The sequence below is a fragment of the Pinus tabuliformis genome, chromosome 3_1, assembly GCF_031772625.1.
Source record: "Pinus tabuliformis cultivar Carrire ecotype Pingquan chromosome 3_1, CPIR1, whole genome shotgun sequence".
NCBI classification, from domain to species: domain Eukaryota; kingdom Viridiplantae; phylum Streptophyta; class Pinopsida; order Pinales; family Pinaceae; genus Pinus; species Pinus tabuliformis.
In genome coordinates, this window is record NC_142301.1 from 398,037,720 (window position 1) to 398,064,723 (window position 27,004).

A 27,004-nucleotide genomic window follows, 5' to 3' on the forward strand; every position below is an offset into this window, starting at 1 on the left:
TAAAGTAATAAAAGCTTCATAATATTGACTACCTGAATTAGGAATCCCATTCAATGCACCTTGAATGATGTGATAACTAGATCGATGGTGCATCCATCAATGTGCTTGAATTGAAGGTACATTGGTGGGATGTCGCGCCTCTGCAAACATTCAGACACTACATAAAAAAACATCAATAACATCCAGTACACACATTTAAGAGAAAATTAAGAAGGAAGATATAACAACAAACCTGGAAAATCACCAATTAGACAGTTGTCAACCAACAAAGCATGATCCAGTGGAGGATGATTCATAGGAGAAGCTCTTGCTTTTGTAAGATAACAATGCAATTTTCATCAAAGCAAATAATGGCATGTAAAGTAATACAAACATCATAATATTGGCTACATGAGTTAGGAATCCCATCTAATGCACCTTGAATGATATGATAACTAGATCGATGATGCATCTGCCTATGTGCTTGAATTGTAGCACACTGGTGGGATGTCGTACGTCTGTAAACATTCAAACACTATATTAACAACATAAATAACATCCAGTATACATATTTAAAAGAAAATTAAGAGGGAATATATAGCAACAAACCTAGCAAATCACCAACTAGGTAGTTATCAACCAACGAAGCATGCTCCAATGGAGGATTATCCATAGAAGAAAACACACTAGTGGGATGTTGTTCCACTACAAAAATTTACACACTACTTCATTAAGAAATGGTTATGTCTATATAAACTAATCTAAACATGTTCATCTCGTTACTTTATGGAACTTTCCAGGGACAATGGAGGATGCATTGTTGGAACGAGGATGGAATCGCTTGTTGAGATGTTGAAACTGAAATGGTTCATAATTGGATGCAGGGACATTCAAATCAATTTCCAAGCTGCCACTTTGTTTGCCTCTTTTGTTTTTCTTTTTAAGGCTAAGAAAACTCTTCTTTCTCTTCAAATATGACTCATAAGCACCCAACTCAAGGGTGAAGTCATAGTCCATAATATGAATATCATTGGCCTTATCCATAATTTTTTTAACCAAACCTATCAATTGTTTTGTCTTGATCGAAGTAGCAAGAGGGATATTCCTCAAAAGGTCTATGTAGCCAAGCAACTCCTCTCTAGTCAACTAAAGTTCTTCAACATTTGGATATACATTATTATCAATCGTGATAGTTGTGTCGATATCTGTATCAAGGATTGGATCCTCTATAGATATCTCAGGAGGGGCATTTAATGTATTGGGTGTGGTATCATGATCGAATAAAGCATATGAATTCATTGAAGGGGAATTAAACCAACCTACCTTTAGCATGCTTGCAAATGTTGCCACGAATAGACCATGGGAAATCACAGGTGAAAAAAATTATGTGATGCCAAGTGATAAGATATCACATATTAGGTGTACTTTGACTCCTCGCCCAATAAGTATGAGATATGTTCTCATGAGGGCTGCAATCACTATCTGGAATTCTTCTAGCTTTTTCCATTGACAATTCAAGTTGCTTCTCTTTTTTTTGGTTGTTCAAATATCCTTCTTTTTTCAAATTTTCCTTGAATCAGTAACATAGTTCAGCATTTGTGAGAAGAGTATAAAATAGTCAATCCATCCTACGAGAACATTTCTTTCTACAATTAGATAGAAAGGAAATCTTGAGATAACAGTGGTATGATTCCACAACATTATTTGTCTCCTGATTTGCATGAGGAAAATCTTGGCAGCCTTTTACCCACATCCCTAAATGTAAAAACTCAATTAGTAAATATATTATCTTTATGCAAAAAAAAATTATAAACACAAGAAAGAGTATGTGCACTTACTAAACTTATCACCAACAACCCAATTCTTGTGGAAATAGTCCAAAAACTTCACCTTAGTTGCAAATTTGGTGAAAAATCCATTTATTGCATTAGTCACTTCATCAGTCGAATTTTTTTTCATGATATGGCCTAGTTCATTGAACATCTATTTTCCTTTTTCTAGACTACTAGCTAACCTATTAACATTTTTGAGCCATTCCCTCCTTACATGCCAAATACACAATATTACTTCACACTTGGTGATGCTCCTGCCATATTTAATTCATTTCAAGTGAGAAATATTTAAATTAAATACAAGTTGCAATGTCAAATAATAAAATTGAGGTTACCTCAAAGCAATAATTTCAACCAATGCATCATCAACCATAAATGCATTGACCTTCCAATCATGACGAAGTTGATAACACCTATGCATTAGGTGATCCAGCCACAGTGATATATTTTGTGATGTACTATGTGACATCACTACCCATGCAACATGAAACCCACTTTGTTGCTCATCAAACACCACGAGTGTGTACAACTGATATTGTCATATTAAAAAAAAAACGAAGTTAATTTTACACCATTAATCATATTGAATCATTACAATCAAAATGATTTCACTAAATGAATCATTGCAAAAAATGCTAACCTAGTATTTATTTGTGTTGAATGTTGAATCCATGGCTATTAAGCTATTATGGGATAACTTAACCATAGTGTCCAACATCCATTTTGTTTGTATTCCAGCTATAAAAGGGGCATTTTCACCATTCGACTTCTGGTAAAATAAAAAATCATTTTGATTTTTTCATACCAAAGATTGACACTCATTTCATCTTTTCTACAAAGTTGGTAATTTCCTTTCATCATACAATTATAGATGTTTGCGACATATTTTCTGCATAAGAAAAAATCCCTATCTTGATCTTTGGCATCTATGTCAACATGTTTTTTAATATGCATTTTAAAAACTGAGTCAATTAACACTTGTAGAAAAAAACAACTTTCAACATAAAAAAACCATGTCCCTTGAAAGCCTTGGCTTATGTAGAGACTTAACATCACCTGAAATGTCATTTTTTCCATAACAAGGCCATACTTCCCCATCTTCATGAGCATACATGTTGTGTGTTATTATTTCTATCTCGGGACTTTTAACCATAACCTTTACAATAAAATGGCACTGGCAACCCCTCTTGTTCACAAATGAATTCTTTCGTTTGGTTGTACATTTTTCTCTATTGTTCTCTAGACGATATGAGAAAGCATAACTACATAAGAAATTTTCAAACATCAAAACATATGACAAATAATAAAGCACTATTAATACCAACATCTAAAGAAGGCATTTCTAAAATACTTACAGTGTCCATTGCAGAGCATCACTACCCCTTAAGCTTGGATCTACGGTTAAGCCTGAACTCCTCTGCGTTGTTGCGATAATACCATCCTTTCAAAATCTTGTGCTTTCTCATCCAATCCAATTGGGTATTTGGCCACATCCAACTATGGTTTTTTAACCTTTTCCAACACATATTCAATGACCTTATCCAACAACGCTCCCTCGTCACTAGTTATTTACATAACAAAAAGATTAAAACTGTAAGAAAATAAATAAAAGTATCTTCGTCGCTATTTATTTAGAAAATAGAAGCTTTAAACTGTCAGAAAATAAATAAAGAATATCAAATACATATTAACCTCAACCAGGGGAGTTTTGAGTTCTAACCCTTTAAATGCCTCTAAATCTAAGCCACTTATTTCTGAAACACTTGAAAGAATAGTTCTCCACTTTTCAATAGTTGTGGAGTTCTAACGCAGTTGACAGTCGTGCGTTCTCTTCTTTTCCAGGTTGCGTAGGGCTCAAGCATATACTCCTTTGTCCTGCCCATGTGTCCACCGAATATTAGCGGGCATGACACCATAAAAAATTGGAATAATGGGAGCTCCAGACTCTAAGATGAGAAGGAGCTCATCCAAACACCATTTTGATTCTGCATATGTAACAGAAAAAATGGCTACATGGACATAGACAATTGCAATGGCTCCTTTTATTTGAGATGTCAAGTTTTCTCCTTCCTGCGGTTCTTGGTTGTCTAGAAAAATTCGCAATCCATAGGTAATAAGCCGACAGTAGAGATGGTTGGCAAAGGTCTATTTGGCATCGGGTCCACGATGATTTATAAAGATATCAAAGTGGTAATTTTTGTCTGTGTCATCAAAGGTGGAGGCGAAGGCTGCCATTGCCAACTGAAATCTGAACAATGTCGAGGGCAAGGGAGGAGATCAGCTACCAGTGGCTAGAGGTATATAATATTTATTGGGAAGATTGCAATTGGATAGGTATGCAAGAATCTATATAAATTCTTGGGAAGATTGGAAATCGTTTGGTGTGCATACATCTATATAAATAAAGTCTCTACCTTCCTTCAATCAGTGAGTCGTAATGCACTTACAGGAAATGATGGGTGAGGCAGTGAATTTGATGGGAAAAATGACGGATGAGGCAGTGAATTAAATGGTTTATTATGGGTTGATTTACCTCGTGATATAAAATTAAACAAATTAAAAAATGACAACATTCTGTAATAAAATTGCAAAGTCAATACAGGTAACCCTAAGTGGAGATTCAACACATTTTAATCATGTATAGAGATCGATTAATTTTGAACAAATTAATATTTTTTTATTTTATATATAGTTGTAAACTTTTGACTGTATTTTCTTGTGTTTAATATATTACTCAATTAAGGCATGGAATCGAACTAGTGACTTATCCAAAATCCAATGTACAATTAGTATATATATATGAATCTCAATATTAATTTATAGATTTTGTAGTTTCTATCATATTGATATATTTTTCATTTTTAATTATTCATCTTAAAATATGATGAATTTAAAATGCTAGTGCAATTTTAAATGGCTAGTAAATATCGTAAGTATTAATGCATGATAAAAATCAAAATATTTATCCCACGAGACATCATAAAAATTATTTGATATAACTATATTATTATTATTATTATATGAATTAAACAATATTTTTAATCATAGAAATTTACTATGACTTTATTATGGAAATTATTAACTTGTAGATAGATTTTGTTACAATACCACATGTTCAATATGACACGGGTTAATATGACATTTTCTTTAATTAATTTTATTAAGATGAATTCATTAAAAGAACATAATTAAATAATTTGAAGATAAATATTAACCTTTGATATATAAATATTCCCTCATATTTTATGAAGGCTAAATCTCTACCATCCATCATGTCAACTAATTAATAATAATTATTGATAATTAGATTAAAATTTTGAAAACATAATATAAAATAAACATACCTATCCATATAAATATAATATAAATTTTTAAAATATAATTTTTTAATATTTAACTAATTTTTAAAATATTAATAAATAAATATTAAATAAGAAAAAAATAAAAATTATTAATTTAAATTTCCCAACGAATTAATATTTATTAATTTTTATAATAAATAATTTTAAAAACAAACTAATATTTAATATCCCTTTAACATATATAAAAAAAAAAAAGTTTTGAAATGATATTATCACTTACATAAACTCATTTTTATAAACTGACAACAATAATTAATTTTAATACAAAGTTAAAACTATTATATCCACCCACACCATTTTTATCCTCACTATTTATTCAGGGACCACCCGTGACTCCTCTCCCGAATAAGACGCATAAAAACTATGTGCTTGAATAAGACGCATAGAAATTATGCTCAACCGCATAAGTTGACAGGCCTTAAAGTAAAAGACACTTTATTCAAGGAGCAGAGGACGATTAGTCAATGCTGGCAAACAACATCCACAGCTTCATTATCAATTTAATAATAAAAAGATAAATGGTGATGGTTATAAAAAATTCTTGAGAGTATTTGACGGGCACATTGGCCCGTGACAATTCCATACTGGTTTGAAATCCAATTTATTTTTATGACCAATTTTTAAATATTTTATACACGTATCTCATCTTTTTCCGATAGGTTTTGTTTGATATCGTATTCATATTTATTTCACAAACTATTTATATATATAATTTAATATCAAATTATTTTTTATAGGTAATTGGTTTATACATATGATTAATTTAATATTAGTTTAGATTTATTTTAATTTCAGATTTATCAAGTTTTGAGAAAGATCAAATTTTTTGAGGTGTATTTTTTTTAGAATGAAAAAAGATTTAATAACTGTCATTCTTTTTTGGAATAACTTTGATTTGATATCATATTCATATTTATTTATTGGACAAATTATTTTGTAATATGTGAGAGATCAAATTTTTTGATGTGCAAACTTATTTTAGAGTCAAACCCAATAAATCAAATCTTTTGCAACGTTCCACCAAGGTTCCGGGACGAGGGGGCGCGGGAGCGGCCTATGCAAAAGCTCCCTACCATTTTTTAGGAAACGTGGGGGAGCGTCAGGGTCTTAAAAATTTATAAATATAAAATATAATTTATTAATTGAGTCCACTATGACAATTTGGTTTGAATTGAAAAGCTGTAAAGCATGATCATTGATATGAGTATCATTTGACATTATCCAAATTTATAATATCATATAAAATAATAAATTTAAAATTCTAATTCAGCTTGGTCAAATTCTAATTTAGATTTTGGTTAGACAGAGGGAGAGCTTCAGCTTGATAAGGTAGCCACTGAATTCTGTGAAAAGGTAAATGAACAGATCAGGAACACTGCACTGGCAGTAGAAGGGGCAACTACAATGGGTTGTCCAGCTGTATTGGATCCAACAGCTAGAAAGTTTGTTATATTATATATAATATAGACAGTACACCATATGTTGAAAGAAGAGTTTTAATTCCAGGAGAGATAAGAAGATCACATGAAAGAGTTTCTGACAGTTTACTATCAAATGACAATGACTGCAGGATGACCATCTGCGAACCAACTTGGGTGACCAACGATGGCATGCATAATTTGTCTACCTTATTAGAGCAATGCCATGCAGTTCAAACTTCAAACTAGCAGTGTATTTCAAGGGTGAAAATAATTTTCAGACCTGAGAATTCAAGCTAAGCAACTGTGCTCTGTGTAAATTTTGTAACTGTATAAATTCATATATAATGACAATTCCTGAGATTTCTTGCTGCCCATAGTATTTTTTCATGCTTGCAGTAAACGCATGTTAGTCTATAGTCCACCCAATTATTTCCCACATGACATAGGTGCTGCTTCCATAGTTTGTATGTCAAATGTCATGCAAATTAAAAACACAAACTGAATGTCTCATATTCTTTGCCTGTCACTCCAGTTATCTCCCCACTGTAATCCAGCCATCACTTGAGAAAAAAAGGAGAAGTTTTAAAAGGGAAAATTCATGTACGTGCTATATGGTCCAACAAATTTCCATGATACTGACCCTCTAAAATAACGCTCTTTGAAACCAAAAGACAGCACAAGACGTTATCCCCATACAGAACATGAGTAGCTTTGTACCACTTTAGGTCTATTAAATCATAAACTATAAGCAAGGCCATTTTTTTGGGAGCGTGGGGAAACGTCCCCTCCGGGAAGGGAAACGTTTCCCTGGCATGTCCCCCTGAGTTTCCTCCATTTTGGGAGCGGTGGGGAAACGTCCCCTACTCGTCCCCAAGTCTCCGGAGCGCGGGGGAGCGAGGAAACTAGACCCGTAAGGGGGGGGGGGCCAGTCCCCGTGGAACACTGATCTTTTGAGGTGTAAACCTCTTTTAGAGTGAAAAGAGATTTGATCCCTCTCCCCTCTTGTGAAATCTAGATTTAAAATGGAACTAAACGGGTTTAATTATTGGTCTTTAAATAGGCTACATTTGATAAGAATATTATGGGAAAACAATGGGTTAATAATACCATGAGAAAAAACATAGATTGGAACCCAAAAATACTTTTGTTTTACTTTAACCAAGTTAAAATGTTAAACATTACATCATCTCTATCATACTTGGCTAGACAAATTATCTTGTGATAGAACAATCATTTATCATACATTTTCCTCAATTTTCAAATATATTTAATTTGACATTATATTATAAACAAATTAATTCATATTTTGAAATAAAATATTTTATTATTAATAATTTTTAAAATTAATCTAATTTAAAATATATCTGATTTCCCATTATATTATAAACAAATTATTTTATAAAAATGATTAATTTATATTAAATTATACTTTCTATTGTTTTCAAATAAAATAATTTACTATTAACCATTTTTTATATTAATTTAATTTAATATTATATTTAAAAAACAAATTGTTCCCTAATAAATAATAAATAGAATAATAAAAAGACCTTTCGGGAAGACATGGTCATACAATATGTACCACCAGGCTAAACCTAAGATCTATTATCGAAATCAACTTTATACACATGCGAGGAAAGGATAAATGGATATACCGCTGGCAACAACTAGAGGCTCATACATCCTTACAAAGGACAAATTGCTTTTAGATAAACTACATTATTGAAAAGGACAAAATATTCACAAAGATTTAAGTGTTGATTCGAACTTGATTAAAAAAATTCTCCAGTTGATAAAAATCATGTATATCCAACCATTTGAAAAATATGAAAATAGATCATCCCCACCCATGCATGTGAGGAAAGGACAAATGCATACACTGTGGACTAGAAGCTTCTGCATTCTTATATAGGACATAGGACAAACTTCATTAGGAAAAACTACATTATTACAAATGGCAAAATCTTCAGAAAGATTTAAGTGTTGAACTTGATTAAAAGAATTGTCTAGTTGATAAAAATCATGTAGGGGTGAGACACCATTACCTGAACATCTCCATCTTGGAGCACAACCATGCAACGTAACCTTGTCTTGATGTCGTACGACACTTGTACTTTTCATGCATCCACCTTCCACCGTACCTGGTGACTAGTTCAACCAATTTAGGGAGCATTAGGGCTGGTTTAGGGTATAACCTTGAAGGCTTCTCTTTACGTTGTGCATTTTTGTTTGGCTCTGGTTGTTGTTTGTTTATGCTACCGAATACTTGCGCGACATTGCTGCAATGGTGGTCACATCCAAAACCGTCCTCTCTGCTATGGGTAGTGGGTTATGTGGAAATTCTGTAATGATCCTTAATAGGAATACAAATGATAACAAGCAAATAATAAATGCAGCAAATTACAAAAATGAAATATTCAGCGAACACCCATATAAAAGTTGCAAATGGAAAACGTTTGAGCCATTTTATTATATTTATACAAGTTAAATACAATAGACGATGGAATGGTGCACCTGGGCTTGTCTAAAAGGACAAATAAGACCAAACCTAGGTAGGAAAATCGTTGAGCTAAAGGCTACCCAGCTGCTACACCAATCTGCACTGTGATGCCTAGAAACTACTACTTTATTGAAGTTCGAATGGTTGGAAGGTGCACTGAAACTGCCCAGAAATTTATATGCTTTTAACCTTGGAATCCTTGGCCAAAACCCACAAAAACCCAGAAATGGTTTGGCCCGATTTAGACTTCCCAAAATCGACCCCCAAAGGCACTATTCAATCCCCAGCGATTCTACACCGTCTACTGCAAAGATACGACTTAAAACCCCGCCTCCGATGCTCAGAAAATTATGAAACTTTATATTTGGGATCCTTGTCAAAAACCCAGAAAGGATTTTGACTGGTTTAGACTTCTGATTTTCGACCCCCTTGGAGCCTCACCTCAACTCTAGCTGCCAATTTCGACTTGCTGGAAACTACTTGTAAATCCACTTGAAAACTTGTCCAAAATGTTGAGTTCAACCGTATTATCCAATCCCTAACTCCCCAGATGATCTCTTGGCCCAACTCAACTACTCCCAAGTACCATGAAAATCTATTGTGTGGCCTCTGCGTTGTCCCCCAGCCCAACAATTTGAATTGCTGGAATGTTGGCTCAGCTGGCTGTAAAACCCAACAAAAACGTTGGTCTAATGCTGCTACCTCATCTCATCCACTCCCAAACAAGCAATCAAATCTCTGCTTGCCTCAATCTCCCTCTGCGTGTTTCCTAGCTGCCCAGAAATACGCACTCCTTGCTCTACGCTGGTTGGTGGTGCTATGTCACTGCCCCAGAACCCCTGAAATCCTTGTAGCACTGCCTCCCTAGGGCGGGCACAGATGGTCCCCTAAAGTAGGGGTTGAATCTCCCGCTTGAGAGATTCGTTGTTAAACAACGAGTTGACTCAACTAAATAGTAGAGTGAACAGTCAAGTGATTTTGTTTACAAGATGTATCAATCAATCCCAAAATGAGAGTTTCTCCCTCCTTATAACCGCTTGGGCTTCCCTTGCCTCATGTGGGCCCCTCCAACCACCTATTCGACTTTCCCTCCAAGCTATTCGAATGGGCCAATTCGAATTCCCATGTGGATGGCCCCCACATTCCACTAGCAACCAAATTAAGTTAAATTGCCTCCCAAGTCCCTAAGTCGAAAATGATGGGCTTTCTTCCTTAGCCAAAATTGTGCAAAATTGTGTCACAACACCCTGTTACAAATGTGTTTGAAAAGGGACATGACAAATTTGGATGCTTGTTTAAGAGGTTGCCCGGTTGTTATCATCTGTTTTGTCTGGTTTATTGGCATGTTTTTTCTTCCCCGTCTAGTGTATTGGGCTGGATGTTCATCTGTGCTCATTCCTGTGGCGGATTTAGCTTGGCTCGATGTTGTTATCATCTGTTTTGTCTGGTTTATTAGCATGGATTTCTTCCCCGTCTAGTGTATTGGGCTAGATGTTCATCTATGTTCATTCCTGTGGCAGATTTAGCTCGGCTCGATGTTAGACATGGTAGTTTCGTGCTCCAAAGGTTTTTTTCACATATATGCGTAATTTTCTGAGCTTTTTGGTTGAATTTCGCTTGTTTTATACACGTTTAAGGATGTCTAACCCCACAACAATGTGTGATGCCTGTCTTGCAAGTCACTGTGCGATTTGCAGTTTGAGCTACGGTTTTTGGAACATATGGGGCTCCTATGGCGTGTTGGCATGGAGGAAGCCGACGAAACGATGGTTGGAAGGTAGGACACTATCCTACCAACCTATCTACCTATGTTTTTAAACACATTTAGCCAGATGGATTATTGCGCCTTTGTTCAACTTATCTTCTCGTGTTTTTAAACACCTTCAGCTGTGTGGGTTTTGGGTTTTGTGTAATTTTGTGTATATTTTTGTGGCGCTTATGGATATGTTGTTAGGGTTACATGTTGATGTGTTGTTAGGGTTACGTCCATATTAGCATCCATTATTGCCCTTACCTCCAACGAAAAATGTAAGTTAGCCAATTTCTCATTAAGTGGCCCGCTCTCATGATCCTTTGGCCTAGTGAGTTGATTTCCCTTTGCTACTAACAATACATAGTAAGGGTCATACTTCCAGGGTCTGTCTAATGGGAATTCATGGTCTCAAGTAATTGAGCGACCTCCTCCCTTTGATATTGTGAATTCCTACCTACTGATGGAAATGGGATAGGTGCTAAAGGTTATGGGCTCTTGGCTTATTCTTATGGATTTATTGGACTTGGCAAAACAAAAGAGAGGCTCCTTCTTGGTTACAGGCTCTTGGAATAAGGCAAAAGGTTCTTGCGTTCTGGCTTATTCCTTCCTTCTGTTGTTGGTGGTGGTGTTGATATGTGTTTGTTGATATGTTGTTAGGGTTACAATGTTGACACTGTAATTGTTAATTAACAGTTTAGAGAGCATTTGTTGATATGATGTTAAGGTTTGGGTTTTTTTGTTTAAAGAGCACTGTGGGTTTTTTTGGTGCCAATGTTGTTAAAGCTTTGTGGGTTTTTTTGGTGCCTGGGTTGTTAAAGATGCCTTGAAAAATCTATGAGGTAAGTGTGTATGTAAGAAAAATCTACATTAGAATTTGAATTTGAAACCATTTAAGTTCAAATACTATTAAGGTCTGGTGTTCAAAGTTTTTCTACACTATTTTTATGTTTGACTACAATGGGACTATCATATTAACATCTATTTTGGTTACTTTCGTCATTGGGAACCAACTCTATCGAAGAATTACAGCTATCTGTGATCCATGGGGCTTGAAACTCACCGACCATAGGGCTCTCTTAGCTGGACATTCTATCCTTCTTGTTACTAGTCAGTTGATTGAATAGGATTGATTGTAACTCGGTAGAAGCTAGGCTTGAAGGGCCAATGGTTTCCTTGGTTTCCTTGAGGTAAGAAAATTGAATCCTTAACAAATAGGCAGTGAGCCTTTCATAAAATGGAGTTGTACAGATCCTTCTTTCATAGAATGGAATTTTACAGATCCTTGTTTCATACAAAGCCTTTCAAATTGCCAGAGAGCCTTTCTTTAGGAGAGCTGCGGAAGTTTTTCTCATAAAATGAAGTTGTACAAATCTTCCACTGAAAATAAAAAGTTTTTCTCATAAAATGGAATTGTATAGATCTTTGATTGAAAATATTTAGGAAAGCTACAGATCCTTATTTCATACTTTCACAGCGATAGAAACTAGCTAATAGGAAATGAACCCTGATACGAACTTATATAGGAACGCAACAAAATACAAAAATACCTATATACATAGAGATGCAGCAGAAATAAAACTTCACTTCATTGATATCAAAGAACTGAAATATGCTTACATACAGAAATAAAAATGAACTAGCTCGGGCGATGATAGTTTTTCTCTGAGAAGATATTTGGCGGTTACATGCCTCTGAACTGTGTTACAATGAGGCTCAAAGGCCTATTTATTATTGATAAATAATGGAAAACCCTAAACATCCAAAAACCTAACCGTAAGAGATGAAACGCCAAAAAAGCGGGCCCAGTTTGGGTAAATTGTTACATCAACTTCCCAAGGTCGTAACTTTGGTATACGATCTCCGTTTGACTATCATAATACCTCATTTGGAAACTTGAGCATTTAATTATTAATTAACTCAACATCTCAAAAAGAAAGACTTTTTAGAATTAACTAAAGTGCAAGATACTCGGATTCATTAGACAATCCACAAAATTCCCACACTCAACACAAAACTAAAAAAAACCAGACTTTAATAATACTATACTCAAATGTTATATAAAAATAACATCTTTGTGTAAATTCAAAGAATTAGCTCCAAGTCCATATATGGCACATTAATTTCACCCCAAGATGATAAGTGCATAAGCAACTTTAAAAATATCAATGAAAATGCTTTTACTCATATCCAAATCTCCATAGTACTCACTTTCAACTCTCAAATCTCCACAATCCAATTAACTCTCTGAAAATCAATTCTGGAAATAACTCATTCAATGATGCAAGGAATAAATATGTAAAAAGAGAGCTTTGTAATACTTCACAAATACAAATCATCATCATCGTATTATCTTAAACAAGTTACAATGCTACAACTTAGAGATCAAAACTCTCTTTCACAAACTAAATCCTTGACTACCTTCATGGAATAAAGAGATCAATACATTGCATTAAAATATCGTAGATGGGAAAACTTGAATATCATAAGCCATAATACTTGTACTCTGTTATGATTTTCTTTTAATTGCCATAAAATTAAAGAACGAAAACAATGATATTGCTTGCAAAGCTCGATCCACTTCAAATACTAGGATACAAAGAAACTTGATCTTACTCTTACTCTGATTATCAATTATAACTTGGTATTTTAAATAGATCTGGGACAATTTCAAGTTATTATTCAACACAGAGTTATCATTTACATTAGACCCGTAGAATTCGCTGTTTCAATTCGTAGAAAGTTAGATCAAAGTATATCAAATGCACTTCTATAAAGTTTAGAAACGGATTGTTGCAAGTGATTATCAAAAGTTGGAACTCTAAAGATAACTCATGAAGCATAGGATAGCTCAGACAAATCTATCCGACACTCATTTTGAAGTATCATGGCTTATGCAATTGTTAACTACACTAATGAATTATAAATACAATGTACACCACAAATCTTGACCACAGATATAGTTACACTTCTAGATCTAACAAGATGAAACTCGTATAACAAAGGGAGTACATATCAAAATAGACTGTATAAACTTTGTGAAAAAAGAAAACCTTGGATCAGAGTTTAATGAACACAGTTATCACATTAGAATCATGAGTAACAATATCGCTTACTAGATCTGCAACCTACTAAATGAATAGACAAAGGAAAAGGGGTGATGAGCTAGATTTGTTGGGCCCAAACCAACCAACTCATCCCCTGTATAAAAAAATCTAAATTACAGAAATGAAATCAAGCATTGAACACACATAGAATTGAAATAAAACCTGACATGAGTTTGTATATTAATGAAATCAATTTCTAATACATGAGTTTGTATATTAATGAAATCAATTTCTAATACATCTTGAGCTTATATAAATTGATCCAAGGAATGGTAAGAACCCCCTAGCATCTAATCCAACAACATGAGAGTACCAACAATGGCTTCTTGCCGCCATAACTTATATAAATTTTGTAATACAAATTTAGCTTTAGACAAGCTAATCCATTACAAACAAGATGGAAAATTGAATCCCAACAATGTGCCATCAATGGGAGTCTAGTACAACCACTATCTAATCAAGTAAATGCAAATTTGATTCATAATTTTCCATTTTTTTGCAAATCTGGGCATGATTTGGAATTCATGAAAAAAGTGCATTTTTTACAAAACAGCCTCAAAGGACCTTGCGTAACTCTCAAACTGTGATGAATTTTAGAAAACCGTTTGGAGGGAGCTTAATTTGCCATATTTTCAACGAAAACTGTGTTTTGGAATTTCGAGATTCTTCTTCTTTGCACGAAAATTGAGGACAAATTTGGCAGTTATATAAATTTTGGGGTTGATTTTTCATTTTGCTTCTAGAAACTCACACATGCGACATCGATGCATTCTAATTCATGTGGAGGTGTTAAAACATTATTTTGGACAAAAACCATCTTTGGTTTTCCCCGAAAGTGTGCCAATCTATCAAAGCCCCAAATTGGTGCAAGCAAGAACCCAAGACTGGTGCAGGCAGAACCAAAGACTTAGTGAATCACCATCAATGAGGGAAATTGCATTTGACCTTGACCAAATCTTCAAAATTATCTTTGACAAGTGTAATCGACAGGCCACGTGGTGACTTCACATAAGAACATCATGCATAATTTCTTCTTGGTGCAGGAATCTTCAAGAGTGTAGGATCAAGGCCAACCATTGTGCACATAGCAATCATTGTTGGCAATTTGGCCAAGTTTTAGATATGCAAAAACACAAACTATTGTTAATGATGATTTTAATGTTAAATCTTGTTAAAACAAGGGAAATGTGCCAAATAGTAAATTTTTAACTTTATAATGCAAAAAATGACAACACAACCCTAAGAACTAAGTGAAAGCATGGAGGATTTCAGAGCAAAAGGTCATGTGAAACTAGACAAAATGGAAGCCCCACAGTGGTTCTACTGAAACCCTTGCTTAATTGGTATTTTCCTTGTAATGGTAATCATCATCGCATAAGAATTATTTTGATATAGGTTTCACAAAATGGTATGGATTTACTCAAGTCTAAGTGTTATGCATTCATGACATCCTTAAACCCTTTATAGTCCAAGTTATATATGAATTTCCTAGCCTATACAATAGAGACAAGGTTTGCAAGGTTTTAAGAGCAAAGGATTCTTGAGTGTTATAGCTCTCTGATATACTTGAAGGTCTCCAACAATTGTAATTGATTATTGTTTCACAATGCTAGCTAAGGATGATAGGAAATAACTTTAGCCATACTAATCAATTCCTTGGTATACAAGAGTGATCTCCTTGAATGTTGTGCTAAATATACTATAGCAACAAAATAATTTCTAGGTTCATATAGGGATGGTTGGATGCACTTAGGATGATTTTGATATACCTAAATGCACATGGAAAATCGGATCCATATATTGATAAGGTCTAATATGATGCTACTTAGTAATTACTAATTGAGGTGCACTAGGGCAACCAGCCAAGTGACTCTACTTGTACCCTCTATGTGTCGACTTCATAATTATAGTTTTACCCATTGAACAATAGATCATTGCGTGTAAAGACATTAGGACACATCTATAGCCTTAAAAAAACTCTAAAATTTTGGTGTGTATTGACATAGGAAAGAGCTTAAATGCCACGTGTAGTGTACATACTCAATAGAAACAATAAATTATGAGTAACATTAGACGAAATGTAAATTATAGAAAGTAAAATAAGAGAAACAAGAGTAATGAACCTACATAATATATTTCCTTATATTGATAATCTAGAAAGATATTAATTAACAAATGGGCAAAGTTCTTATACAATGAAAATACTTAACAAAACATAATATAGCTCTTTTATAAATAGTCTCACTACCTAAGCCCTAAGTACTAGTGGTCCCAATATAAATAAGTACTAACTTAGCTAACACACCATTCTCGCATAAGAATGACCTCTTTACATTAATTAACCACAAACAACTACATAGTTGGTATTATTCAAAGAGGATAATCACATACATTAAGTAACTATAAATATCCATATAAATGAGTACTACCTTAGCTAACAAACCATTATCCCATAAAGATGACCTTTTTACATTAATTAAACACAAACGGCCACATAGTCGGTATTATTCAAAAAAGATAATCACATACATTAAGTAACTATAAATGCCCAAAATAGAGGGGTTAAGATAAAACCCTAACAATGACTTTTACCATGTCATTAATGATGCATGCATTGTAACTATTAGTTTTTTTATTCAAAATATATTAATCTACTTTAATTCATGAAAAATTGAGTATTCTTTGTTACAATTTCTTATGATCTTTTCTCCACACCTCTATAATGATATCAATTCCAAAAATCAGGTAATATCAATATACACACCTTAATACTTAGGTTATGTTCGTAACTAACTACTTTACTCCAAATTGTTTCATGTATATGCTACTTAACAATGTGTTTATTTTCCTAAATTCATATTTATCTCCACACCTCTATAATGATATCAATTCTAAAAATGACTTAATATCAATATACACCTTAATACTTGGATTATGTTTGTAACTAACAACTTTACTCCAAATTGTTTCATTCCTACGCTACTTAACAATATATTTATTGTCCTAAATTCATATTTAGGATTCTTTATTTACATTATCATATCTAAATTCTTCATTAATATTTCTAAAATATTTTTATTCAAAATAATAATAACTATTAAACCATATATAATAATGGAATTAACAAAACACTGTGGAATAACAATAAAGTCCATAAAGTTGAAATAACGAAAATAATACAAATTAGAACTAATGGAAATCCTATTCATTAAACTTTATTGACTATATCTTTTAATAAAATTGAATGATGAAACTCCGATGTACCTAATAAAGAAAAAATAAAACCTAAAATTTACATAAAGAGTGATAAGACTTTTACATCCTTTACAGATGTCGAAAGGATAGGAAATCAAGTATAGACGTTTTCATCCTAAAAATTATATATTTTTTAACATATTATTAAAAAAATATATATTGATTAACCATTAATAAACCTAAAACATTTATAAATCTGAAAATTATATTTATCCATAACGCGAATAAGTTTTCTTTAAATCCAACCACACTCCTTCTCTCTAATTCCAGAACCATCGTTCGCTGCCTTCTCGATTTGGCACACGGAAATCCTCCTGTGTCAATAAAATAACAGTATAGGATATCATTTGCGATTCCATCATGTTTTAAATAATGTTTTGGAATCTATTTCATATGTTTATAACTTTATAATTATACCATATTGTACATAACCAAAAAAAAATTCTTAAATAACTTTAATAGCATCTGAAAAAAATAATTTAGGCTTGATTGCACAGAAATAACTTCTCTCACAAGCCTTTCTGGTCCACATAATACTGCTACATAGTTCAAGTACTTTATGTAGCTTCAGCTGCTCCCTAAGGTCTAGCTGTGGAGCTCAAGACTGCTGGGATGCTGCTCAGATAGGTACCATTATTATACTGTGGGGAGCTTTTGGTGAAAGACTGTTATTTTTAAGCAAATAAAACTTAAAGAAGGAAAAACTTCGATGCCACAGGAAAATAAAAAAGAAACCTTTTGATACCATTATTAAGCAAATAAAACTTCTAGCTAGGAAATATGCCGCCTCCTCAAAAGAAACTTACCTGGAACCGGCTCGATATCTAATCTAATCTGTAAAGCTTTGTCAACTGCGTCAACGCCCGTCTGCGAAGCTTTGTCAACGTCGCCGATCCATCCCCTTTATGCTTTGTCAACTGAGCCAACTCCTGTACTCGCTTCAGCTTTACGCATCCAAATACATCAAGCTTCTTTAACCACCTCAAATTTTCAACACCTGGCATGTCTTCTAATTCAGAGCAGTTAGAAACCTCTAATTTTCCAAGCTCTGTGAGCCGCTCCAAGCCCAGTATGCTCTTCAGCTTTACACAACTAAATGCCTCCAGAATCTCCAACGACCTCAGATGTTCTATGCCAACCAGATCTTCTAAAGAAGAGCAATTACGAATCTTTAGTGTTCTCAACATTGTTACCTGCGCCAAACCGTGTATTCTCTTCAGCTTCACACATTCAGATACATCAAGATACTCCAATGACCTTAAATTTTCAACACTGGGCAGATCTTCTAAGTCAGGGCAGCTAGAAACTTCTAGTTTCCGGAGCTTTGCCAGCTGCTCCAAGCCCTGTATGTTCTTCAGCTTTACACAGCTAGTTACCTCCAAGGCCTCCAAAGAGAACAATGTTTCAAACCCCGGCAGCGCCTCCACTTCTATGCAACCCTTAATCTTCAGCTTTTGAAGGTTTGCAAGGTCGTATAGCCCTTGTATTTTCCTCAATCTAGAACAGCAAGTCAATTCCAGCGTTATGAGTGCATTTGGCAATGTTCTGACCCCGGCCAGATCGTTACAATACTTGATGACTAGATGTTGAAGGTGGGGACAAACACCTTTTCCAAACGATACCTCATCCAATTTTTGTGTGTTGTACAGTTCCAAATGTTGGAGGCGAAACATGCAATTGTCACTAGAAGAGTCCAGATTACTGCAACTTCTTTGCTGTCTCGACTCTGTCAATGTTTCACTTTCTCCATCAACTGTTTTAAAAGGCAGTTCTTGTAAGGAACAATCCTGGACTGTCAACTTAATCAACTGCTTCAACAGTCCAATGGATTCCCCCAAACATTTCAATTTCTCGCACCTCCGTAGCACCAAATACTTCAGGCTTCTTAGGTCACCAATCGAAGGTGGCAGCGTTTCCAGCAAAGGGCTTTCCAATTCAAGCTCTTCTAAAGCGCTTAACTCTCCAATATCACTCGGCAATTCCTTTAAGTTTGTTAGCTTTAGATTTAATTTTTCCAGGGACCATTGATGTGCAACTTGGAAAGGCAATACTTCAATTTTGTTACAATCGCTAAGATCTATGTATTTAAGCGTGCTGATTTTTCCAAGTGTTTCGCTTGAGATTGTTAAATCAAAGCAACAGCTTAAATCAAGATATCTCAGCCTAATTAAATTCTTGAAGGAGTTTGGAAGCCTCTCCAAATCCGTGCAGTAAGACAGGTCGATGTGTTCCAGGTTTGTTAGATTCCCCAAGGAATTTGGCAGAGACCTCATTTTCGAGCACCGTTTTAACACCAATACCTTCAAGAACTGCAGCTGACCAATTTCGTCTGGCAACTCTTCAAATTCATTGTGTAATGGGCAATCGATCACAATCTGTTCCAGGTGCTGCAACTTCCCTATGGACTTGGGAATATTCGATAGAGGAGCAACAATCTGTAACTCTCGCAACTGCAAAGGTACCTACAATATTTGTAAAGCTATGAATGATTATTGTAAAGATATGGAGTTGCAAAAATATGTAACTTACTTTTTTCAGTTACTGTAAATATATGGACGATTATCATCTACAAAACCCTCCCATTCGAAATTGTTTGACACTGCTGCCCTATAATAATGATAGCAAATGAACACACAAATTGGAACTAACCGAATTTCTATTCACCTGCGATTCGGTTTGCCACAATGTTTTCAACTCTGTCCCATGAACTTCTAGAACCCATAAATTCTTTATTGGGATCCAGGAAGGCAGGGAAGAGAGGTGGCACTCGTGCCAGCGAAGCCATATGAGATTCGGCCAGTGCACCCCGCTTAAAGTGCTTTCCATCAGAATTTCGACATCAAGAAGTTGCAACTTCCCTATTTTGTAGCGTGAAAAGAAATTTTGCTCGGAATCATGATCTTTATATTCACTACGAAACAACCTAATTCCCCGTATGTCGATAATTCCCTGATGATTTTTGAAAAAGGAAAGATTGTTTAAAAAACTACAAGCATATTTTGATTGAATAAGCACAGAAGAAGAAGATTGAATGTGTGACTACTTACAGATGAGTGTTGACTCAGATCATCATTGTTCTCTATCCCACGCCAAAGACGACGGGGCAATGCTGGCTCCTTGGCAAGATCTCTTCCCAGATCCCTCAGGTGATCATGCATTATTATGTTATTTTCCATGTCAATCTCCACAAGACACTTCCTCTCTAGAGTTTGAAAACCTAGGTAACCTTTCCAGCCTGATCCTTCCCATATTTTTATGGCAGTATCTCTCTTTACCCCTATGAAAAAACAAGCAATATCCAAGAATATCTGTTTTTCGTCTCGTTCAAGTGCATCATAGCTAATTTGAAGCGTACTTTGAATCTCATTTGGAAGTGTTTGTTCTAATCTATCCAGTTGTTCTTCCCAGTAATATTTGTCCTGGTTTCCATAAAGAAGTCCCCCAAACACTTTTAAAGATAAGGGCAATTCTTGGCAAGCCATTAAAAATTGATCTACCAAATATTCAAATCCTGAGAGTGGAAAAGGCTGGTGGAAAGCATAGGAGCAGAAGAGCTTTCTGGAGTCCTGTGCATTGAGGCCAGTTAACTGATAAATTGAAGACTCTGGTAATCCTGACCTTGCGAGGACATTTTTGTCCCGAGTTGTAATCAAAATTAAGCTTTCAGGGTGTAGGACTTCCAGGGGCAACAGTGCATCCACCTGATCCGCGTGATGTATATCGTCTAAAACCATTAAGACTCGACAACCTGAGAGATACTTCCTAAGCTTCCTTTTACCTTCAGGAACACTGTCTATATCTAGATCCAATTGAATTAAACCGTTCAGAAGTTTTCTCTGCAAGGAATGTAAAGAGTTTTTAGCATTTTCTCTGACATCGAACACAAAGTAGGATTTACTATAATTTGAACTCTTCCTATTGAAGAGTTCCTTGGCCAACGTTGTCTTTCCAACTCCACCTAGACCGGTGATGCCGACGACCTGAACTCCTCTGCGCTGCTGCGATAATACGGTCCTTTCAAAATCTTGTGCTTTCTCATCCAATCCAAAGGGGTATTTGGCCACATCCAACTGTGGTTTTTTAACCCTTTTCAACACACATTCAATGACCTTATCTAGCAGCGCTCCCTCGTCGCTAGTTATTTACAAAACAAAAAGATTAAAACTGTAAGCAAATACATAAAAGTATCTTCGCCGCTATTTATTTAGAAAACAGAAGCTTCAAACTGTCAGAAAATAAATAAAAAATATCAAATACATATTGCCTTCAACAGGGGGGAGTTTTGAGTTCTTACCCTTTAAACGCCTCTAAATCTAATCCACTTATTTCTGAGACACTTGAAAGGGCATTTCTCCACTTCTCAACAGTTGTGGAGTTGTAACGCGGTTGACAGTCGTACGTTCTCTTCTTTTCCAGGTTGTGTAGGGCTCGAGCATATACTCCTTCGTCCTGCCCATGTGTCCACCGAAGATTAGCGGGCCTGACACCGTAAAAAACTGGAATAAGGGGAGCTCCGGACTCTAAAATGAGAAGGAGCTCATCCAAACACCATTTTGATTCTGCATATGTAGCAGAAAAAATGGCTACATGGACAGAGGCACTTGCAATAGCTCCTTTTATTTGAGATGTCAAGTTTTCTCCTTCCTGCAGTTCCTGGTTGTCTAAAAAAACTCGCAGTCCATGGGTAATAAGCCGCCGATAGAGATGGCTTGCAAAGGTCTTTTTGACATCCGGTCCACGATGATTTATAAAGATATCAAAGTGGTAATTGTTGTCTGTATCATCAGAGCTGGAGGTGAAGGCCGCCATAGCCAACTGAAGAATCGAAGACTGCAAAAGTTTCAGAATACTGAGATACAAAAATTCTTTGCAAATGGATAGGTCTACCGAGAATCGAGATACCAATAAAGCCTTTACCTTTAGTCAATGCGTGGCAATACACTCACCCACAATAAATGACAGGCGGGATAGTGATGGAAGTTCAGGCGTAAATTGTTTGTTTTGGGTTGAGTTACCCAAGGTTGAGTAACCCTGGATGTAGATCCAACCGGTTTTCGTTCTATTTAATGTGTGGAGAACAAGTCATTTTTATGTCACTTTAAATTGATATTTCCACCATTTTTAATTATTCATCTTAAAAGTGATTAATCTAAAATAATATAATATAAAAATTTAAAATAAAAATCTTAACTGGAAATTAAATTTACTACTTTTTATAATAAATAATTTTAAAAATATATAAATATTAAATATTTCAATAACATATAATTTTAAAAATATATAAATATCGAAAGTAAAATTTACTAATTTTTATAATAAATTAATTTAAAAATACGTAAATATTAAATATCTAAATAACATTATTTATTAGATCTTGGAAAAATGGTGATTAAGTGTATTAAAACAAGTTAAGTTACTGGTCAATCTCCTGATTTTAATAATATATTAAATATGATAAAAATGTAATCTTTTCAAACTTACAACAACAACAAAATATCTCATTAACATAATATTAAAAAAAAAAAACTAAACTTTTAAATAAATTTATTTTTATAAGCAGACAATAAAATTAACCTTAATACAAAGTTAAAATTATTATATCCAAGCACACCATTTTTATCTGAATAAGACAAAAACTGTGAGCTCAAATTGCATAAGTTGAAAGGGATTAAAGCAAAAGTCACTTTATTTAAGGCGCAGAGGTCGATTGGTCAATACTGGCAACAACATCAACAGGTTGATTATGAATTTAATAATAATAATAAAAAATTGTGATACTTATAAAAAATTCTTAAATAGTATATGACGGGCACATTAGCCCGTGACAATTCCATCCTTGTTTGAAATCCAATTTAATTTTACAACGATTTTATTAAATAGTTTATACATTTTTCTCAGCTTTTACGATGGGTTTGGTTGGATATCATATGTATTGGACAAGTTATCTTTAATGGGAAATTTGACTGTCATATATATATAATATTAATTTATCGTGTGAGGGGCAATCTGTCGTACATTTTCTGACAGATACGTTTGGTTTGACGTTAACCAATAATCTTACAAAGGTGATTATTTAATGTCAAATTCACCTTTATTTAATGTCAAATTATATTTTTAAATCATTTAATTTAATATTAAGAATTTTTAAATAAAATTAATTTAATTTAATATTATCTAAAAGTCGTCCCCTAAAACCTTTCGTTAATGAATAGCTATACATAAAATCTATTATCAAAATCAACTTTATACGCATGCGAGCAATGGACAAGATGCATTCACCACGGACAACAACTAGAAGCTCCTGCATCATTACAAAGGACAAAATCTTCACAATGGTTTGTAAGTGTTGTACCTGAATAAAACAATTGTCTAGCTGTTAAAAGGCATGTATATCCAACCATGTAAATATATATATATTTTAAGTTACTTATTTTAATGATTATTTAAAAAATGGTATATATCAGTTATTTTCCTTGCCACACTTTGTTATTTCGGAAACCAAACACAAAAAAAAATATTGGTTAAAAAATGTACATGTATTATAAATAAATTAGAAATTGAAATTGTTAATAGAGTTAACATAAAAGTTAGTGAAATTAAGATTGGCATTAGAGTTTTAGTGAAATTAAGATTGGCATTAGAGTTTTTGTTTTGTCTATAGCCTAAGAAGGTGGCATATAATTAAAATTATTCAAAAAGTGGATTGTAAACAAAATATTGAACCATTTAACCTTTTAGGTGGAGGTAGACACGTCAATTGACAAGGAAGGGGCGTCAGGACCCTTGCCCTCGGAGAGTAGGGCTTCAATCCTAGTCAATCCCAGTGTCATATCCCTATGTTCAAGTGACATCCGATGGCTTTCCACATGCAGGATGCTTAGTTAAAGAGTAATTTTACTTTTGCTATCCTCTTTTTCTTCTAATGCTTTGCCTATCAACATTTTGGAGGTGCCAATAGACTCTCTACAATGTACAAATATATTTTTTGTCAGCCATGCATATGGCCTAGATCAAGGATCCAATCACCTACATGACCAAGAACATCATCATTCGAGTAAGCATTTCTCTCCTCCCTTGCATCCAAGGCAGCCTTATCCACTGTGCTCTGGATATTTTCTAACGTGGAAGTCCTATAATGTTGAGCGAGGAGATTGCACGAGACCAATCCCGTGAATTGCTTGCCCCTCGACATGCCAAGTCATGTCAGCATCTCATTCTTAGTCTTGGCATTATGGAGTGGATGGGAGTAAGAGCACAAGAGTTGTTATATGTTAGGGGGTACCAAAGGGGGTCATATGTCACCTAGATTGATGGTTGAGTAGGAGGGTGCACTTGATTACTAAAGTTTGGGCGGGGACTCGAGGAATAGTCAAAACTAGGCGGGTGAGGGAGCAAGTAAGGACGCTCCTAAAACAATAGGGGTTGTTCTTAGGGGGGAACTTGCAAGGGTCTACCATGCAACCCAAATTTAGACAAAGGTGAGAATGGACGGGACAATATTAACTTATTGGATCCCAATCCAAGTGAAGGAAGGTTGACAGACAAGCCATAAAAACTTCAAAATTTACTTAAGGATGAGCCATGAAAGAAATCACCTAAATTACCTCACTAGTGTGGAGAAGCATTATCAAACTCTTGAGGTGAGAAGACCTTACATCCTCTCATATGCAAGCAAGCCCAATTTTCTTCCTTGTTACGAGTAGATGGTCTTGCATGTAGAGCCCGGGTGAAAATGGATTCTTCCTTTCCACAACGTTGTTAAACAGCTTCGCAGATAACAAGAGGGCTTTAGGTCAAAGGGACTTGCGCTCTCCCTTTCTCACCAGATAGAGACAACTCTCTCATATGGAAATTTCAAAGTTTGGAATGCCACTCACTTCATGGGATGAGGCTTCATCCCACAGTTTTTTATATGTCGTGTTTTAGCAAGGAGTTGTAACATTGATATTCCCCATGTGACTGCATGAATCCTTAATTGATTTGGCAATGTGGCAAGCAGGACAACCTTGCCTCCCCCTTGAGAGAGTAGATTGATGACAACAAGTCTGTCCTCCTACCACATTTGGTCTTTTTTCCAGTAAACCACCTCAATCAGGGTCAACGATATACAAATATGAAAATAAATAACCCCCGCCTATAAGAGTGTATTTTTGTGGGTATCCCCATGGGAATGAAATGTGGTAGGTTGTATTTATGAGATTTAAACTTCATATATATATATATATATATATATATATATATATATATATATATAGGTTATTAAAAATCAAAATTATATTGGTGTTAGATGGTTTCATACTCTAAAATTAATTTTGATTGGCCAAAACTTTATATTTCTTGAATATAAGAAAATATATCAATACTACCTAATGTTTACAGATTACTAGTGAAATGTTTCTGTTATAACAAGTCTTCTTAGTATTAGGAAGAAAACACCAATATATTTTATATTAATAATAAATTAGTTTCCTTTGATTTAAATTTCAAAATACTTTTTCAATAAAATACGTTTCTAACAAAATTATGTGATATGAATCCTTTATGAGGTGTTATGAATTGTTATAAGGGTCACGTCACATGATTTAATGGGGCCATTTAGATCCTACCCTGAGGGAGGAGTTATCAACTAGTTTTCAGCTGGGTTTATTGATATGATGGGGCCATCTACACCGTGACTCCATTGACACCAATTCAATGTGTCTTTAATACACCTCGACATCCAAGGCAACTCTCAGAGCGCATTATGGGTGCCTTAACTCTTTCCTGTGCCAAGGTTTCAAAAGATTTCTCGGCTAGGGCTTTTGTCTAGCAGTGGGATCTTTGTTTATTTGTTATTCCTACGTAGCATCATCATGTTGCTTCCTTTACATTCCATGACATTTGTCCAAGGTTCTCTGTCTCAAGCGCTAATGCATGTTCTTCCTCCCTTGGTTTTCCTTTTCTTGGGATTAGCTCTAACTAACAACAAGAGGCTTGCTACTATCGCCTTTTCTCCTCCACCATCTTGGTGGGATAACATATCTCTCTTCTTCAATTTAAGACTCCTACACTCCCCTTTCCAAAATCTTCTTAATATTGCATATATTTTTCTTTCACCAGCTACTATGATGTAGTAGTATACTTGATGTTGCAAAGGAACGGGTGGTCGAGGCATAGTGGAGGGTTATCGAGCTCATTTTTATGTAAAATATTCCTCCAAGCACTACCAAACCCATACTCCACCAGAGATCTAGTTTGAAATTCATGTTGTGGAGAACGAAATATGTCATTGATCCAGGTGGATATTGGTGACCACCTGCCAAGTCCACTTGGACTCCCACCATTGTTTCTCTCAGCATTTTCAGTTTCCTTAATTGTAGCACAACTTACTATTTTTAGCAGTTTTTCGGGTCCTGAACTTCTGGAGCCGTTTTGAGGCCCTAAACGACGTTTTTTGGGAAATCTGGGGGCAACATGGGTCCATGGACTGATGTTGCCCTTCCCAAAGTGGTAGTGCTCGGATATATCTTTCTAACGAGCTATTGTACGCGTCAAATGGAGATCGTATGCCAAAGTTACGACCCCGGGAAGTTGATGTACCAATTTACCCAAACGGGGCCTACAGTTTGGCGTTTCATCTCCTAGGGTTAGGTTTTGGAATGTTAAGGGTTTTCCATTGTTTCTCAACAATAAATAGGCCTTCGAGCCTCATTGTAACACAGTTCAGAGGCATGTAGCCACCACATCTCTTCTCAGAGATAAGCTACCATCGCCCTAGCTGGTTTATTTTCATTTCTGGTTGTAAGCATATTTCAGTAT

The 27,004-nt window shown here is 34.8% G+C and overlaps 1 protein-coding gene across 3 annotated transcripts; it reads right to left on the reverse strand.

The window, feature by feature from the left end:
• Positions 1–17,210: 17,210 nt before the first annotated feature.
• Positions 17,211–22,039, reverse strand: LOC149187407 (disease resistance protein Roq1-like). 3 transcript variants are annotated; one of them, XM_089412800.1, is made up of 5 exons: positions 21,501–22,039; positions 20,254–21,340; positions 19,856–20,155; positions 18,013–19,668; positions 17,211–17,520 (listed from the first exon to the last, which is right to left on the reverse strand). In XM_089412800.1, exons 1-4 carry the CDS (start codon positions 22,013–22,015, stop codon positions 18,031–18,033), a joined length of 3,540 nt encoding a protein of 1,179 aa, XP_089268926.1. In that variant the 5' UTR covers positions 22,016–22,039; the 3' UTR covers positions 17,211–17,520; positions 18,013–18,030. The 3 variants fall into 3 exon arrangements, with proteins under 3 accessions (XP_089268926.1, XP_089268927.1, XP_089268925.1); XM_089412801.1 differs by having other exon boundaries at positions 17,211–19,668; positions 19,871–20,155; XM_089412799.1 differs by having other exon boundaries at positions 17,211–19,668.
• Positions 22,040–27,004: the final 4,965 nt, after the last annotated feature.

Bases quoted from the DNA above. Each gene is read 5' to 3' on its own strand.
- LOC149187407 (XM_089412800.1), bottom strand. From the start codon at position 22,015: ATGGCGGCCTTCACCTCCAGCTCTGATGATACAGACAACAATTACCAC. The intron at 20,156-20,253 runs GTAAGTAGTCAC...AAAAATCATCAG, and splicing joins ATCTGAGTCAACACTCATCT to GGAATTATCGACATACGGGG. The intron at 19,669-19,855 runs GTTAGTTCCAAT...CAAATATTGTAG, and splicing joins CGCAGGTGAATAGAAATTCG to GTACCTTTGCAGTTGCGAGA.